At 40.0% G+C, this 20,031-nt stretch overlaps 1 protein-coding gene across 8 annotated transcripts in view; it reads right to left on the minus strand.

The window, feature by feature from the left end:
* Window positions 1–20,031, minus strand: part of PSD3 (pleckstrin and Sec7 domain containing 3) — a 674,493-nt gene that overhangs the window by 322,296 nt on the left and 332,166 nt on the right. For 7 of the 8 annotated variants that reach the window (XM_064368706.1, XM_012435239.3, XM_064368707.1 and 4 more), the window contains 2 exons: window positions 8,528–9,623; window positions 4,592–4,987 (listed from right to left, as the gene is read on the minus strand). In XM_064368706.1, coding sequence (XP_064224776.1) covers window positions 4,592–4,987; window positions 8,528–9,558 — 1,427 coding nt within the window. In that variant the 5' untranslated portion in view covers window positions 9,559–9,623. Of the gene's footprint in view, window positions 1–126; window positions 144–4,591; window positions 4,988–8,527; window positions 9,624–20,031 lie in introns of those variants that run through there. The other variant, XM_064368708.1, reaches the window with a different exon arrangement.

Consider the following 20,031-nt stretch of genomic DNA (forward strand, 5'->3'; position numbering starts at 1 on the left):
AGTTCCTACCATGTCACTGTATTTGCTATTTCTTTTTCTTCTGTCCAAACCCAAGCTCAATGGGTATGGATAATATTCAACTCTGTTAATGGTCACAGTGACAACATTTGTGCCTTAAGAACTTACTGATTGAAGTTGTGGTCATCTGCTGCTAAGCCCGTGAGCGAGAAGCACCCAGACACAAAGGAACCCATTGAAACGTGTATAAACTGTAAGTCTCTAATTATCCTTTCTAATTTTGGAGCCACGTGACAGGACTTCACACAGCACCGCTGAACCCTGGTCAGCTTCAGTGCCATGAAGCTGGACCACACAGGGAGGGGACGCTCCTCATTGCTTCTTCATTAAAATATTGTGTTCCATGTTCAGGGTGAGCTGTTTCTGGCTGACATGTAGCTCACTGGTCAAAAGGCAGGCAGAGCATCTGGGAGAATTTATTAGGTTGGTGCAAAAGTAATTGCAGTTTTACCACTGAAAGTCATGACAAAAACCATAATTACTTTTGTGCCAACCTAATAGTCCTGTCCAGATTGATTCCAGGATTTTAAGAGGCTTTTTCACCTTACAAAGAGTGAGGCGCTTGATGTTACAAAGGTATATAATACTTTTAAAGACAAATAGGCACTCAAAAAAAAAAAATGTCTTTCTCAACTGGATACTAGAATATTATAGATTTGGAATATTTTCTTCTTTGACTTGAGTAGACAAAGTGTTAGAGACAGAATCCTTGTTCTGCAGAAAGGAAAATTGCCTTGCTAAGAGAACTTTTTGTCTGGATGTTATTTTTTCCTTGTGGTACCTAGGAACAAGCATTCTGTCTCTAACAGAGATTAATGGGGAAGAACAATGTCCCTCTGGCCACCAAAGGATGGCTAAGCCCAAGACTGGAAGGTATTCCTGAGAGAGAGAAGAATCAAGTGCCACAACACCCCAATCACCTTTCCCAACCTCTTGCCCCTTTCTTTAAAGAAGCAATGCAGCTGAGAACAATGTCATCTTGTGTTCAAAACAAATGACCGTTTAATACTCCCACTGAAATAACTTTTAATGACAAAGTAAAGACACATCTTGAAACAGAAAAGGATTTAAAAGTAAATCTAGGCAACACCAAAGCGAATACATTTTTGTTTTGTTTAAGATATCTGGTCTTGTTCTAAGATCTACCATGAAATCATTTTAACTTGATCCAGTTCAGCATAGTTCAGTAAGAGCACAGGCTCTGGAGCCTGACTGCCTGTGTTTGAGGGCTGAGTATGTCACTTACCATCCATCTGTGTGACCTTGAGCAATTTACTTAACCTCTCTGTACTTCAGTTTCCTTATTTGGAAAATTAAAACACTAATAGTTTCTTTTTTCCTCCTAGCTCATTGTGAGAACTAAGCATCATGTGTTTACCAAATAAATAAAACCCATGGGCTACATAGGACACACAATTATGTTTCGAGACTAGCTAAAGTAATAATATTTTTTACGAGTTAACGACTAACATTGTATACATTAAAATCAATACTGAATTTCCTTGGATCATGTCTACAAAATATCAAGGAGGCGTGATCAGGGAAGAATTCATTAGTCTTATTCCTTTTCTTTTGAGCCTTTCTCAGAGCTCACTTTACCCAATATGATCACACCCCCACCACTGGCAAGGAAGCAGCAGAGGCCAGTGAATGCAGATGGAATGGCAGGCATGGGCACTTCTTTTACTTATCACTTTTCTTTTGTAAATATATTACTACAATTGGATTTTTTATTTTCCTTTAATTCTAACACTTGGGCCCTTGGTGCTTGGCTGAGGGATAGGCTTAATACCTTGATATCTACTTCCTTACCTCTGCAGAGGGATGTTTTAATGCAGACAAAATTTTAAAAGGCCAGCTCATTGATCGATTTAAAAATTTATGGAAACGTGTTTATTATTGACCTGGTAAATTTTACCTCAAATTGAATGCATACACCACCACCAACAACAAGAAGCAGCAGTTCTACATTTAGGACTTAGTTTCTTGGAAACAGACCATCTCAGACTTCTGGCTTAGTGAGACATGGCATGAGAGAAATCAGATCAAAAGAAGAATAACAATATAAGAGACCCGGCACCTAGAATAGCAAATGAATCGGGCTTCGGAACCAGACAACTTGAATTCCAGTACAGTATCTTTCACTAGAAAGTCACGTAGCTTTGGGTAATATATCCCACAAAACTGGAATACAGATTCTGTAGTACTAAAAAAGGCTATCTGAGGCCCCTTCAAGTAGTAAAATGTGATAATTCTACAACCCGCAATACTAACACAATTCTTCTGTGACTGCAACTTCCCCAAATCACCCAGGAAGGCAGAAGGGGTAAAGAAAAATATGTTTCCCAGTTTCCTTAAAATTTCTTAGGATCATTAAACCTGCCCTACCTTTTAACCTTGAATAGAGACACACATCACAAAATAAAACTTCCTTGACATATAACCACTTATTATCATATGCCAACCTCAAAGAACACAAAATGGGGGATCCTGCCAAGCTGTTCTGTCCAAGCCACAGGCAGGGCTCAGGGAAAGGTAGGGTGACCACCAGTCAGGAGTTGTACAGGACAAGTGCCCAGGCTGGGGGAGAAGTGGGCTGGCACATCTCCAAGGTGCTTGTCACTTAGCACTAGAATGTGGTCCTTGATCACTAGACAAGATCTCCTGGTTTGACAATGCAGGTGACACAGCTGAAACTTTATCTCAACACGGCCTGAAGGATACCACTGTCTAAATCTGAGATGCTAAAATACTATAGCCTACTCTGATACTCTCTCCGAACTATTTAACTCTGTCCATCCTCATGACTGGCACTCATGCGGGCCCAAATGATGACAACCTCCTGTTCTAAGTGCTCTAAGTGCACAAGCCGCACATTTAATAAACCTTTCACCGAATTCCTTCACTGGTGTTCATCTCTTGGCTTCACTTACATCCACTCCCTGTGGCTTCTGCAGTGAAGCCTCTCAGCCCAAAACTCTTCAGCTTTCAATTTTGGGATATATTACCATGTTTGGTCTTAATATAAACAACTTCCACTCACCCTAGAATATTGAGTGGAATTTCAGTGAAATTATATGCATACCTGTTCTACAGCATTTTATCACAATTTGTAGTCCTCAGAGATGATGGTGAAAGGGGAAGATTAAGGTGGGACCCTCCACTGAGGGGCACCCCCTCTCAGGGACACTGTTTTCAGGGATGCCTCCCTCTCCAGGACTCTTCCACTGAGAGACACTCTGATCTCACAGATATAGGAAGTCTAGACATGGACTAACCAGGCAACCAGTTCATATGTACACATTTACCTAGGCTCTGCTGCATACCATGTCTTGTGCAAGGTACTTTGGTCTCTATTAACCCTTTAAATCTCATGGCCTCACAACACACTGGATCATTAACCCCATTTTGCAAATAAATAAATCAAGTTTCAGAGAAAATAAGTGGCTTGCCCAAGTAATTCAGACCAAAGTCTTGCGGTTTGGACACCTTGTTCTTTTTATTCTCAACGTGACCCAGTAAGACAACCAATATCCACAATCCATTTTCACAAAGAAATGCATAGCTAAAATGTCACAAGGTGCCAATCCTGAATTTGCCCATCCAATCAACTATAAACCTACAAACTGGTTATAGGAAATGCTCACCACAGGGCAGACTGCTGAAAAAGAGAGGTTCACTGAAAACCTGTAATATGAATAGGAAAGCACTGGCATTATTTCATATAGCTTTAAACAGCTTTAAAATAGTTTATCACCATTTAACTCCCCCAACCAGCTACACACACACACACACACACAGACACACACAAACACAAACAAATATATCAAAACAAAATTCATAAAATTGTCACAGGTAGATAACCAGAGGATGACGAGCATTAAGAAATGAAACACTGACTAACCCATAAATAGAAGTGGAATCCCCAAATGACAGGCATGGTGCATACAATGTACATAATTTGTCATTTTAGCTCCCAGATAGACTAAAATCTTAAAGTAGAGAGAGAAAACAAACACGGAGCTTAGACCAAGATATTAGCTCTTTCACACATCTGTCTAATCAGATTCTTCCTTCAACATCTCAGGAACAGGAATACAGAACAGGACCTCTCAAAGGGCTGGAAGAGACTTTGCTGACTGTATAGTCCAACACTTTAGTTTCCAATTAAGGAATCTCTGAGCTAATTAAACAACCTGCTTAAAGTCATCAACCACCCTCAGTGCCAGACTAAAGCTACAATCTCTTAGTGTTCTTTTCACAGCACCACGTCACTGCCATCACCGGAGCTGATACCTTACTCACCATCCCCAAATGTTTGTTTGGTATCCAATTTTATATATAGCTATCCAGGAAATACCACAGACTAGAATGATCACAGTTTGCCAATTTGACAAACCACTAAGGTGTGTCCTGCCTGCCCTAAAACTCAAATTACTTTTTACTCACGTCATTTGCTTATATCCACAGAAACTAACCAAATGATTTAAAAATATATTCCACACTCAGATTTCCCAAGGAAGAAATCCTACAAAAACCACCAGCATGAAATTAATGAGAATGGGACTAGTACCTTCCCCAGAAGGCAATCTCTGGGGTGCCTTTCGTGTAGATGGAGTAGCCGGCATCATTCAGCCCATTGGTGACCCCACTAGCATAGCTCATCATGATTCCACCATCTGCTGACACACTCAGGACATCCTGATGTCCTCCCACTGATGTCCTCTCCAAGAACTGACCACCTTCTTTAATGCGCTGTTGTATCATTGGAGTGAGGGGCATTTCAAAGCTAAAATAGCTATCAGGCTCTGAGTATAACGTCTCCAAGGACTCTGCACTGTAGTATAATGAAGTGTTGTCCAAAATGGTTTCAAACTGGGAGCTGTACACATCAGTGGAGTCCTCCGTATATCCAGGCCCAAGGATGTCTTCATCTTCCCCCTTAACCTGCTCCTCTTGTTCAGTGATCCTGAAAAGTAAATAAGAGTGAAGAATTCCAATATTAGGTTAATCTCTTTATTTTTACCCCTTTAACTATATGAAAAGGACAACATTCTAGAGATCTAACTCTTGTATTCATTGACTTACATCTTAATATATTTGGAAAGGAAGCTACAAAGCATAATCAGGTTGAAAAATTCTCAGCATGCACGTGGCTAGGACACTATAAATTTAATAAAGTTTCAAACTAGTTTGCTAATGTGTGAATACATCTGGTCCAATGAATGTATGAAGAAAACATTCAATTTTCATTTTAGCCAACTATGCTGTACACATTCAGATGATTTGCAACTACCAGCATTCCTAATTATAACAAAAGCAGATAAATATATCAGGTAAAATTGATACAGCAAAATTTCAGTAAAAAATACACTAAACTTTCATCAGTTTATTAATACCTTCTGATTTAAATAAGGCCAAATACTCTCAAGCAGATGACTACAACAGAAGCCAAGAGCTGCCCTCTGCTGACAACAAAGCAGCACTGCAGAGAGATTTCAGGTCCAAAATTAGCCAATGAATGGCCTAACAAAAGCTAACAGAAGCAAGGCTAACCAAAACCTTGAGAGATTAGAAACAGCTCAAAAGGCAATATACAGGGTGGGGCATTAATTTTGGCACACAAATGTGAACAATTAATATGCAGCATGCTTTTCGAATATTAAAAATGAACATTAGGATAACTAAGTAAAATTAAAAACTTGGGAGATAGATCACTAGTTAAGAGCAAAAGGTCAAGAGTTAGAAAAACCAGAAGCTGAATTTTGGCTGTCTCAATTACTAGCTATATCACTTGAAGCAACTTTACTTAACATCTCTGAGCCTCATATTCCTACGAATAGGAATAAAATAGAAATAGGAATTATCTATTAAGCATCTCATAAGTCATCCACATCATTCCCAGGTATTACTGAAATCCACATTCAACACTGCAGTTAGTGTGTTGTTTTTAAATACTGAAGGTCACCCACGGACCAAATGCTATGCTCTTTGTGGCTTCCCACTGCACTTGGAATAAACTGGACCATTCCTAAAATGATGCTCCTCCCCACCTCTCCACACTCACTGCACCCCACTTTCTCCCCTGCTTTTTTTTTCCTAACTCTTTTGCTCAGGCTGGAGTGCACTGGTGCAATCTCGACTCACTGCAGCTTCTGCCTCCCAGGTTCAAGCAATTCTCCTGCCTCAGCCTCCTAAGTAGCTGGGATTACAGGCACACACCATAATACCTGGCTAATTTTTGTATTTTTAGCAGACATGGAGTTTCACCATGTTGGCCAGGCTGGTCTTGACCTCCTGACCTCAGGTGATCCACCTGCCTTGGCCTCCCAAAGTGCTGGAATTACAGGTGTGAGCCACTGTGCCTGGCCTCCCCTGCTCTTCAGGCATCAGCCACGCTGGTGGAGTTTCAAATCTTCAAACCTGGCATAGGCCTTGGCTTTACACATCTGCAGGAAGCACACACTAGTCAAGGAGCACAGCAGCCTCCTGTGCATATGCTGTGTCCTTCCTCTACCTGGAACATTCTTCCTACCCCACTCTCTGCCTGGCAAACTCTTATTCCTTCCTCACGTCTCAGTGTAATTTCCATTTCCACAAAAAAGTTTTGCCCACGCCATCAATCAAACTGGCCTCTCCCTTCCTTCCAAATTATTCTTTCTAGTAGGTCTCTACTGTTTGCCTTCACAAAACCTAGCACAGTTTGTGATCCTATACCTATTAGCAGGTTTATGTGATCAGTGTTTATCTTCAGTGGTAAATTCCATGAGGACAGTGACTGTGAGCCATATCTATTTTGAACATTCCTTTATGCCCAGCATCTTGCAGTGTCAGGTCATAGAAGACAACCAAAAAATATTTGTGGGAAGAAAAGAGGAATGAATTATTAATCTGAACAGCAATGTATTTTCCAGTGGGAATATAAACACGGAGCCACTTGCCACATATCAACGGCGCTTCGGAGGGATGTCTAGAGAGCTAATGGGTTGGGGAAGGGAAAGGGGAAGGATCCTGCTGGTGATCCCAAAGGAGCAGCACTCCCAGTGGGTTTGTTAACTGCAGAGGAAAAGGCATTTCCTTACACCGAACAAGAAAACAAAAAACAACCTTCAGCCTTGACGCAGATGTTCTCCCATATAAACTATAAAATATGGTGTCATGAGGACGGACAGAAGAAAAGATGGTACAAATTAGAAGTACAGTACACAATAAATGACTACAATCAAAGGGAGCGAAGAAAGATGGGTCATGTCTCCCATTTATCCAGGGTCTAGGCTGGTGTAGATATCAGAAATCCAGAGAAAAACCAGGAAATACCACATGACGCCAAGGTTCACTTATAAAGGCCATAAATCTGGTAAGTGGGAGTTGAACAATGATAACCTATAGGCACAGGAGGGAAACATCGCACATCGGGGCCTGTCAGGGGGTGGGGGGCAAGGGAAGGGATGGCATTAGGAGAAATACCTAATGTAGATGACAGGTTCCTGGGTGCAGCAAACCACCAGGGGACATGTATACCTATGTAACAAACCTGCACATTTTGTACATGTATCCCAGAACTTAGAGTATAATAATAAAAAAAGGTCATAAATCAAAATATATGCTACTTATGAGAAGAAGAAATTCCCATGTGAATACCAGCGAACAACTGAATTAGAAAGTCTACTTCTGATGCCCTGAGATGTCATTTCTAAACATAGGAAGGGCCAGGCACAGTGGCTCACACCTGTAATCCCACCACTTAGGGAGGCTAAGGTGGAAGGATCACTTGATGCCAGGAGTTTGAAACAGCCCGGGCAACATAGTGGGACGCCATCTCTACAAAGAGTACAAAAGTTAGCCGGGTGTGGTGGCGCACACCTGTAGTCCCAGCTACTCAGAGGGCTGAGGTGAGAGGATCTCTTGAGCCCTGAAGGTCAAGGCTGCAGTGAGCCATGATCACACCAGCGTACTACAGCCTGGGAGACGGAACAAGACCTTGTCTCTGTAAAAATAAATAAACAAACAAATGTAGGAAATTGAGTAGGCCTAAACCTGGAACCTCTGTGTATATACATGTATGTAGGCTGGATTGAAGGCGTTGGTGTCATACCCAGAAGAAACGCCTAACAGCTACATAGGGCAAGTCAAAAGAGTCCAGACCTTTTCATATCATTAAAGACTACAGTGGGGTATTACACTTACCTTGATGTTGGGAAACTTGAAATCTGTCAAATGTTATGAAAATGTCAGAAAAGAATTCACAGTTTAGTGTTCACAGTCTTTTCAGAAACGGTTTCTCTGGTCCATGCCTAATGGATGACTTTATAACAAGATCACTTTAATATCTGAGAAGCTTAGAAGGAATCTTAGCTTAAAAGAACCTAGCTTACAGTAAGTTCTCTTATACTCTATGATAACAAGGACACAATGTATTGTGATTGAGTTCTCATGTGGAGCACAGGATAATGGTTTTCTATGATACATACTAGGCATCTCAGACAGCAGGGCTACTCTGGGCACTCACCTTTCCTTGTATCTCTCTGGTTCAGGCTTCTTCTCAAGATGCTGTTTGTTTTCCTTTAGGAAGACTTCATCCTCTCCACTCTCATCAAGATGCACAGGGGAGAATGTCCCCGAGCTTGTGCCTGGCCTCTCTGAAGAAGCTTTTGAGGATTCATCCCAAACACCCTCAGTTAAACTACTTGAATTACACAAACCAGCTGATGAGATGAAATGGTGTGGCACTTTGGAAAACTCTTTGTTTTCAGGAGAGGCTGTTCTTTGCAGTGATGTCTCAAAATCTACAGGATGCTTATCTCCTCCTGTCCACAATATCTCCACTCCTTGAAATTCCACATGTTTGACCCGGCCTCGGCGTCCCATGGAGCTGCTTCGATCACATCCTCCTGGGTACTCTCTCCCAAGAGCAGACCTCTGCTCTTTCAAGAAACCAACACTGCCTGCAGAGTGGTAGGTCACTGCTGAGCTCCCCAGAGAGGCCACAGGACAAGCTGGTTCCTGCACACAGAGGGCCCCTTTCCTTCCATTATTCATTATCTGGGAAAGCTCTGCCTGAGTGTCTCCAGTTAACAGTGCGGTCAGATCCTTCTGGATTCTCAAATAAAAACTTTCCTCTGTCGTTACTGCAGCTGAAGGAGGTATTTCTGGTGATTTTTTTTGGCCAGCAGGGAGCAGTTTGTTGGTTCTCTGTGTTTTATGACTGACAGTGTCCAGCTCTTTTTCCACCTGCTGAACTGAAAAACTAGAAACAGCATCTTGGTCCAGTACCTTTGTAGCCTGTAATGTTCCAGAAATGATTCTGGCTTCAGTGGCTTTCAGAGCTGAAATCAAAGAGTCAATGGGCTGTAAACTTTGTTCCTTGAGGTGACTTTGAGAGGGGGCCTCTCTGACATCTTTTGGTCCTTCTGTAACACTGTCGAGCCCAGAGTGGCAGCCAGTAAGAGGCAGGACACCCTGCTGCTCTTGTGGGTGGCATGGCAGAGTCTCACCATCAAACTCCAGAGAAGGCCCTAGGCCTTCTCCACCTTCCTCCATGGTCCCATATTCTGGAAATTCATTTGTGACATTTGGTGGGAGTAAAGTGCTTCCTCCATGATCACCTGTGAAGAGAACACAAGGGACACATGATTTGTTGCAGAAAGGCCCCAGGAGGTCACAATGCATATTCATGTAGATCAGGCACTCAATAATACTTATTAATTTGATGATTTCCTTTTGTCTGTCCTTCCACCATCCTGTAACACATACTTCTCATGACACTGCAGTGATCCCTTCTACTTAGCTTACCTGAGTATAACCACAAAACTTTCAGCATAGAAGGCAATCTAATGAAACCTGCCATATTTAACTTTGCTTCTTATGTGCCATACATGAGAATTCACTAACTCAGTTGCTTCATATGCAATAAGGGATTAAAATAAGGATAGGTACCACCTTCCAAATACCACTCATAAAACAGCAACTAAAATACTTCTATTGGGCATAACACTAAAGAGCCCTGTGTTCCAGTCAACAACATCTGTGCCGTGCAATCTCTGAAACAGAGCCTCTGCAAAACACTTATGATCTATTTAAACTCAGTCAATATTTTTTCTGCCAGAAGTCTCCCCTTCATTGTTGGGTTTCTGTGTGTGTGGTGAGGGATGCTTTTAAACCATCCCAGAAAAATAAGAATGAAGCTAACATGGAATAAGAAACTTACTGTGTTGAGAAAGATTTCCAGGATCCCAACTACATAAAATTCGTTTTTCTCATTTTATTCATTTATTTTCTCAATTGATAAAAATTTACATATATATACATATATATGTTCACATATATAAAGTTTATATATGGTATACAACATGATGTTTAATATATGTATACATTTGTAGAATAGCTAAATCAAGCTGATTGATAACATATCAGTATTTTACCTCAGATTTTTTGCGTGTAGTGAAAACATTTAAAATCTACTTACTCTTGTAGCAATTTTCAAGTATATAATACATTGTTGTTCACTACAGTCACCACGTTCTACAACAGACTCCTGAATTTATTCCTCCCATCTATCTGTAATTTGGATCCTTTGACCAACACGTCCCCAGTCCCACCACCCCCCAGTCCCTGGTAACCACCATTCAAATTTCTGTTTCCAAGACTTCAACGTTTCAGGTTCTACATATTAGCGAGACCTGCATAAAATTTTAATGGCATCTTAGGAAGAACCCTAATATATGAAGTAAAGAAAATAGTATTTAATTAGTATATATTCACTATATTAAATTAAATTTATAACAATTCCTTGTTAAAATGATAGTCAGTGAGAACTGAAAATGGGGACATTCTGATAAACCAAAAATTTAAGTTGGGGTTTTACAGATGACAGTTGTAGTCCTATCGGCCTCAGTATCCAGTCTTCCTCTGAACTTAATTTTGGTTACTTTGTATTATGAAAACCCTTATCTATGCTGGAAATACAGTGTACTCACTTTTACTCTATGAAAGAAGACATTGGTTGTTACCATTTTTATTTATTTATTCATTCATTCATTTTTATTTTTTGAGACAGACTCTTGCTCTGTCACCAGGCTGAAATGCAGTGGCAAGATCTCAGCTCACGGCAACCTCCACCTCCAGGGTTCAAGGGATTCTTCCGTCTCAGCCTCCCAAGTAGCTGGGACTACAGGCACGTATTACCACACCCAGCTAATTTTTGTATTTTTAGTAGAGATGGGGTTTTACCATGTTGGCCAGTATGGTCTTGATCTCTTGACCTCATCATCTGCCCACCTTGGCCTCACAAAGTGCTGAGATTACAGATGTGAGCCACCACGCCTGGCTGTTGTTACCATTTTTAAACCACTGCAGAGCTATAACCTTCCTATTTAGTGGATTATTTGATACATGTCTGAATATATACACTGAAATAGCTTAAAAGACTTGATTCCGCCTGTAATCACAGCTACTTGGGAGGCTGAGGCATGAGAATCGTTTGAACCCAGAAGGTGGAGGTTGCAGTGAGCTGAGATTGTGCCACCATACTTCAGCCTGGGTGACAGAGGGAGACTCCATTTAGAAAAAAAAAAAAGACTTGATTTCCAAGGCATGCACTAAATGAGGTAACTTAGAAACATCAGTTAACACACAGTTTCCCCCAGTGTGTTAAATAGCAATACATCTGAGAGTGTATGTTGTTTTATATTCCCTTTTGTAAAATAATTTGAAATATATACACTTCTTTTTTGTTTTTTAGAGACAGGATTTTACTCTCTCACCCAGACTGGAGTGCAGTAGTGCTATCATAGCTCACTGCAGCCTCAAACTCCTCAGGTCAAGTGATCCTCCCACTCCAGCCTCTCGGGTAGCTGGGACCACCAGTGTGCACCATCCTGCCCAGCCAACGTTTTTATTTTTTGTAGAGATAAGGTCTCACTATCTTGCTCAGGCTAGTTTCAAACTCCTGGCCTCAAATGATCCTCCTGCCTTGGCCTTGGGATTACAGGCATGAGCCACCATGCCTGGCCTGAAATATATATTTTAAAATTAAATTTGAATCAAGTGTTGATGGAATCTAAGAAGCACTTCTCTATGATAGTATTTATAATACCTTCCATAGGACAGAACCAATAAAATGTAGCTTGCTTACATCTGAAGAGGAAGCAAGTTTTCAAACACTGATTTGAAAAACAAGATAGCTACAAACAACGAAGACCCTTCTTCCTAGGGTGGAATATTGGCATTTTATTTTTTCAGCAAAGAATCCAATAGGTCTTTTCATTTCTCCACCTTTTAAGATTCAGTCATTTTTAGTATATTCACAAAATTGTACAACTATCACCACTATCTAATTCCAGAACATTTTTATCACTCCCAAAAAAAAACCCTGTGTCCACAAGCAGCCACTCCCCATTTCAACTTTTCTTGGCTCCCGGTAACCACCAATATACTTTCTGTCTCTATGGAATTGTCTATTCTGGACACTTCATATAAATGCAATCATACGATATATGGCATTTTGAGTTTGACTTCTTTCATTTAGCACGAGGTTGTCAGGGTGTATTCATGTCGTATCATGTATCAGAACTTCTTTCCTTTTATTTTATTGCTTTATATATATATAAAGAGAGACAGGGTCTCTCTATGGTTCCCAGGCTGGTCTCAAACTCCTGGTCTCAAGCAAACCTCCCTCTTCAGCCTCACAAGTAGCTGGACTACAGGTACCTGCCACCGAGCCTGGCTGAGAACTTCATTCCTTATTACTGCCAAATATTTCATCATATGGAAACAGTTTTTCTTTGGCCATTCATCAGTTGATAAGATATTAGAGTTGTTTCCACTTGTTGGCTGCTATGAATAAAAAAAAGTGTATACAAGTTTCAGGATCTAACTATATTTTTTCTTTTATTTCTTTTTTTTTCTTTGAGACAGAGTCTCACTCTGTCACCCAGGCTGGAGTATAGTGGCACGATCATGGCTAACTGCAGCCTTGACCTCCTAGGCTCAAGCCATTCTCCCACCTCAGCCTCATGAGTAGCTGGGACTACAGTCATGCACCACCTTGCCCAGCTAATTTTCATTTTTATTGCAGAGATGGTGGTTGCCTAGTTGGTCTCAAACTCCTGGGCTCAAAGGATACACCTACCTTGGCCTCCTAAAATGCTGACATTACAGATCTGAACCATTATATCTGATCTGAATACATTTTTGATTCTCTTCTGTATATACCTAGGACTAAAATTTCTGGATCGTATAGTAAATCTATGTCTAATATTTAAGGAAACTGCTGAACAGTTTTCCAAAGCAACTGTACTATTTTACATTCCTGCAAGTAATGTCTAAGATTCTCTTACTGTTTGTTGTTACAGACATCCCAGAAGTGGTATCTCACTATGATTTTCATTTGCATTTCCCCAATGACAACTTATGTTGAGCACCTTGTCATGTGTTTTTTGGCCATTTGTGAATCTTTTAAACAGACATGCCCAGTTGATGGCTGAATTATTTGTCTTTTTACTACTGAGTTGTAAGAGTTCTTCATATATTCTGGACCTAAGTTCTTTATTAGATATATACTTTGCAAATGTTTTCTCCCATTCTGTGAGTTGTCATTTTTCACTTAATTGATAGTGTCTTTTGAAGCACAAAAGTTTTTGATTTTGCTGAAATCCAAATTATCTACTTTTCCTTTGCTGTCTTGTCCTTTTTGTATCATATGCAGCAAATTACTGTCTAAACCAAGGTCACAAAGATCACTTTTACGTTGTCTTCTCTTTAATAGCTCTCTCATCTACTTCGAATTAATTTTCGTATATGATGTGAAGTAGAAATCCAACTTCATTATTTTGTATGTGGATATCCAGTTGTCCCAGCACTATCTGTTCAAAAGACTATTCTTTCTCCATAGAAAAGCTTTGATGCCCACGTCAAAAATCAATCATATACATATATTAACATATACGTACAGGTTTATTTCTAGACTCTCAATTCCATTCAGCTAGATGCCTTTTTTTTTTTTTTAAGAGAGGATCTCACTCTGTTGCCCAGGCTGGAGTACAGTAGTGCAATCATGGCTCACTGCAGTCCCGACCTCCTGGACTCAAGTGATCCTCCCGCCTCAGCCTTTCGAGTAGCTGGGGCTATAGGCATGCAACACCATGCCTGAACAATTTTTCATTTTTTAAAGAGACAGGGTCTCACTATGTTGCCCAGGCTGGTCTTGAACTACTAGGCCCAAGTGATCCCTCCCGCCTCAGCCTTCCGAAATGTTAGGATTACAGGCATGACCCATCACACCTGGCTAGATGCCTATCTTTATGCCAGAATAACACTGTCTTCACCACAGCTTCACTACTGCAGCTTTGCAGTAAGTGAAATCTGGAAGTGTGAGTCTCCTCCAACTCTTTTCTTCCTTCCCATGTTGTTTTGATCACTCTGAGCCCCTTGAACTTCCCATGACTTATAGAATCAACTCGTCAGCTGTGATTTTGATAGGGGCTGCAATGAATCTATACAGTATTGGCTTATTATGAGTATTACTATTACATCTTTTGATCCATGACCATGGGATGCTTTTTTCACGTATTTAATCTTCTTTAATTTCTTTCAACATTGTTTTATATATATATATATATATTTTTTAGATGTGGTCTCACTCTGTCACCCAGGCTGGAGTGCAGTGGTACAATCTCAGCTCACTGCAACCTCTGCCTCCTGGGTTCAAGCAATTCCCGGAGTAGCTGGGACTACAGGCATGTGCCAACATGCCCAGCTAATTTTCTGTATTTTTAGTAGAGATGGGGTTTCACTGTGTTAGCCAGGCTGGTCTTGATCTCCTGATCTCGTGATCCGCCCACCTCAGCCTCCTAAAGTGCTGGGATTACAGGCGTGAGCTACTGCCCTTGGCCGCGATTTTTTATAATTTTAAATGAACATGTTTTCAATTATTCCCCTAAGATTCTATTTCTTTTGATACTGCTTTTTAAATGTCTTTGGATCATTCATTAGCAGTGTATAGAAATACAATTTGTTGCTGTAGATGAATCTTATATCCTAGAACCTTGCTTCACTTGGAGCATAAAGTAACATACTTGTAGATTGCTCAGGATTCTACATACCAGATCATGTCATCTATGGCTAAATTCTTCCTTTACAATCCCAATCAATCTTTCCTAATCAAGTCTCTCTCAACTCCCTTTCACATGTGATACTATCGCCTCTAAACTGAAGGAGGGGGCAACCCATGAATACCCCGAAAAGATTTATTCTAATTCTAATACACACTGGAAAAAAGCTTAAGCATACATATATTCTGAATGAGTAGACATACACACGCTCTTTTACCTTTGTTCAACTTCTTTTCTCTACCTGACATTCTTTTTCTTCCCATTGCAACATAAATCAGATTATTTTCACATTTCAAGACCTATACCAAATCCCCTTGGTGAACCTTCCCTTGCTCACCAACTCTTGAAAAGAGTCCTCTCCTCTGTATAAATAAATGTCAAAAAGACTTTTGCTATTTGGTGTATATAGTGTAAATATACAAAATAAATGGACATAATGTTACTCACACCTTAAAGCTTCCAAAAACAACAATTTTTAACCCGTCATGAAGTGTTTTAAGAAAACTGATCATAGTGAGCACTGAAGCTATATTTATAAACAACACCAAAACATTACAGTAAAATCCATTCAACGAAGAGAAGAAAAGTTAAACTTAGTCAGTTGGGAGTCCACTTTGCTTTAACAGTTTCAATTGCCCTCTGAAAAACAAACAAACAAACACTAGTCCCATGAGAAGTAACCAAGAGATATCAAGAAAAGGGGCCTCAGAGAAATTAATTACTTCACTCCATTTTTAATAGTTTTCATTGAAATGTCCCTCAGACAGGGACAGCAAATGCAACAATTGTGGGCAAGCGCTTGTGATGTCTGATATAACAACTTGGCAACTGGTCAAAGAAAATGAGGTCAGGTAAGAGGGAAAAACGGTGAGGCAAAGCCCTGCATGTCAGATTGCTTGCTTTACTATCAAATATTTGAGTAGGTTCTCCTGGTCTATGTTTACTGTTTTAACTAAAAACAAGCATAGATCAGGGAAAACAAATGTTCAGAGAGGCGAAATGACCTGACTAAGGTTAATAAAATGATGTTCAGTAAAGTACTGTATCAGAACTGTAAGTCAGAACTAGATTTCTAATTTCTAGTCTTCTGTCTCTCAAAAGTAAAAGACTGGGAGAAACTCAGGGACACTGAACTGTGAGAGACCATCATTCATCATTGCTTTTTCTCTTTTTTGAGACAGGGTCTCACTCTGTCACTCAGCTAGAGTGCAGTGGTGCAATCATAGCTCACTGCAGCCTCAACCTCCTCCCATGCTCAAGTGATCCTCCAGCTTCAGCCTCTGGAGTAGCTGGAACCACAGTTATGTACCACTACATTCAGCTAATTTAAAAAAAAATTTTTTTTTGTAAAGATGGGGTTTCCCTATGTTGCCCAGACTGGTCTTGAACTCGTGGGCTCAAGTGATCCTCCTTGGCCTCCCAAAGTGCTGGGATTACAGGAGTCAACTACTGTATCCAGTCAAGACCATCATTTCTAAGAGCAGTAATGTTAACAAATATAATAAAGAATAAAACCAAAAGTGTTCCAGTTGTAGCTTCTGGGTAGAAATAGCCTTAATAATCATGTCCCTAAGGATTCAGCACAATAGAAATATTTCTTTTCACATAAGGCACCCTCTGTCACACCCCATAAGTAGTTTATTTTTGCTGTCTGCATTACTTATCACAAGTTAACTGTCTTTAACAACACAAAAAATATTGCAGAGTATCAGTCCTGACCTTTTATTTAGAATGTCTGATTTATTCCTTATGTTTAAAAATTGGGACTATGTGCAAAAAGGATTTTTTTTTAAAAAAAAGACCAAATTGTTCTTCTAAGATTTTTAAAGTTTCTCCCTTTTAAAATAGGGCCATAGATACTTCCTATTAAATGCCCATTGTTTCCAAAATTCATTCACACATTCAGCAAATATTGACTACCTGCTATGTACTAAACATAGGGGATTCAAAACTGAGTATTTCCAGAGCATGAGAAGTCTGTTTGGCATGTTAGAAAGATCGCCTTTGTAGAATGCGAAGGATGTGTAGCAGAGAGGGTACGAGCATCGACTCAGGAATAACCACACAGGCTTCTGGCAATAGTGCAGGTGAGAGACGGTGAGTAATAGAGCCAGAACAAAGGCAGAATAGACAGGAACAAAGATGCAAGGGGTGCCGCATCTCCCACGACCCTACTTCCACCAGCATCCATGACCATCACCTCATCTCCTCTGCCCCAGCCCCCTCTAGTTTCAATATGCTTCCACCAAAGTCATTCCTGGGCCTCTTCCAACTGCTGTGAGCTCTTACACCGAACTTGTTAACACTTTCCCTTTCAGTCTACATCTATTACTAATGTAAGAATCCAACTGAAAACATTTCCTCTTCAGAGAGCCTTCCTGAATTAGTCCTGCCCGAATTTGGTCTCATACGTGTGACAAAGCGACTTAGGGACTTGCTAAATATAAAAAAAGAACTTTAGCACTTACCTAAATATAAACCACACACTAGTAGAATGTGAATTAATAAAGGGTTCTGTGTGTATTTTTCCCCTTAAAGAAATGAAAATGTAGTGTAGAATGTGGAGGAGGGAAGAGGGAAGAAGAGTTTTCACACTCATGTGAAATATGTGTACTTTTCGGAGGTATCTATTCATACTACATTAGAAGTCATACTTTTCTATCAGGAACTTTATCCGCTGCTTTGTGTATCTGTTCAGATTCCTAACAAATCGTGTTTCCTGTTGTTTAGCAAAGATGCTTTTCCTGCAATGACATATAAACCCATTGATGTTTTTAAAGACCTTTTTTTCTTTTCATTTAATATATTGAGAAAGAAATGAGATACATTTGAATGTTAACAGGATCAATTTGAGGAGTGCTTTGGGTTATATATCAAATAGTGATCTGTTTCTGGAACACAGGGACAGAACTGTAATAAAATGAAATGGAATAGGAAGAAATTTCTTCAAATTGTGAGAAAATAAGCCTGCTCCATAAGATTGGCTGCAGAAAAGCCATGGCCTATCTAAGAATTATCCTGTTTGAGGAGCAGTAAATGAAACAGATTTTCTTCCACTCTGGCTAGCAAACTTCTTAAAAGACAATAGTTCAAGAAAAATGAAATACAAGAACTATTTGCCATGTCTACTATAGACTCGGTCACTGTAAGCTGAAATTTAAAGCAAATAAAACAGTTTTTCACTAGGGATTCTCAGCAATAGGACATAGGTTTCCCCAGACTATATGACAGGCACATCTATGCCTACGTTCTTCAGGAAAGCCCTAATTCTGGATTCTACACACATATATTTTCTAGAACCTGGGACCAGTCATGCCATTTTTAGAAAAAGTTTTTTGTTTTGTCTTGTATTGTTTTGTTGTTACAAAAATATAAACTCTAAAAGGCAAGAACTTTGCTTTCTTTACAACTATATCCCCAGAGCCTATAACAAAATTACCAAGCAAAATGGATATTTTTGTTGAATCAATCAATTAAGAATGCGTATTGGTATCCTATGTGTAACTGGTATCCTATTGGATACCAATTAATAGAAGTTGAAAGCCAGATGATGTGGCTCAGGCCTGTAATCCCAACCCTTTGAGAGCTTGAGGCAAGATGATTGCATGAGCTCAGGAGTTCAAGACCATCTGGGCAAACAGAGAGACCCCATCTCTACAAAAAAATTTTGAAAAAAACTTAGCCAAGCATGGTGGTGTGTGCCTGTGGTCCCAGCCACTTGAAAGGCTGAGGTAAGAGGATTGCTTGAGCCTGGGAGGTTGAGGGTGCAGTGAACTGTGATTGAGCCACCGCCTTCCAGCCTAGACAACACAACAAGATCTTGTCTCAGCAAACAAACAAACAAAAAACTTTAAGACAGAAGATGAAAAGCAGCCTCCTTAAACACAAGCAAAATACTTCATGTTAGTGTCACCCAAGTCCTACCCACTGCTTCTAAGTTCAGGTTTGAATAAGATTCAGGAAACAGTGGGGTACTTCCTGATATTAGAGCAGCTCATTCTCTCATTTACTCAGCCAGCATTTCTTGTGCACCAGGAATGTGTCAAGCACTAGAGAAAAAAGCAACAAACAAGACCAACTTGACCTCTGTCATCAAGGAGTTCACAATCTAGCAACTTCATCTATATATACTGTCTGCTCGCAAACCAAGTTCAAGCAGTGGTAAATTTCAGTGGAGATAATCTCAGTCTGTTCTAGAATTCAACATGATCCTACATGAGCTATTACCACTAAGTATAAATTTCTCAATGGATTTCTCTCTACCACTATGTTGTCCAATTTGATAGCCACATCCACATAAGGCTATTTACATTTACGTTTAATTAAAATTTAATAAAATTGAAAATGTAGTTCCTTAACGCTACATGCAAGGGGTGCTGCATCTCCCACGACATTCTACTTCGACCAGCATCCATGCCCATCATCTCCTCACCTCCTCTGCCCCAGTCCCCTCTATATCTGTATAGTGGAATATATATATCTGTGTAGATATATGTATATATCTGTATTTATCTATATAAATGGAGAGAACATTTTCATCATCACAGAAAGCACTAATTGAAAGTGCTGCCCTAGAACCTTTCTACTCAGTGTGGCCCTGAAAAAGCAGCACAGATATCACCAAGGAGGCTTGTTAGAAATTCAGACTCTCAGGCACCACCTCAGACGTTCCCAATCGGAATCCTGCTGGTTTCTAACAAGAATCCCAGAGGATTCATATACATGTTACAGGATGAGAAACACTGCTCCAGAAAACTACAACAATATCTACAAGTCATTCTGACTACATTTAATGTCTACTTTTTTATTTTAAGAGAAATCACAACTACCTGCCTCCTAACTCAAAGGTCCAACTGCTCAATCAAATAGACATCAACTACGTAAGTTCCAAGAAAACAGTCTC

Source organism: Aotus nancymaae, unplaced genomic scaffold (genome assembly GCF_030222135.1).
Source record: "Aotus nancymaae isolate 86718 unplaced genomic scaffold, 86718_ANA_hifiasm-v0.15.2.pri h1tg000079l, whole genome shotgun sequence".
Lineage (NCBI taxonomy): Eukaryota > Metazoa > Chordata > Mammalia > Primates > Aotidae > Aotus > Aotus nancymaae.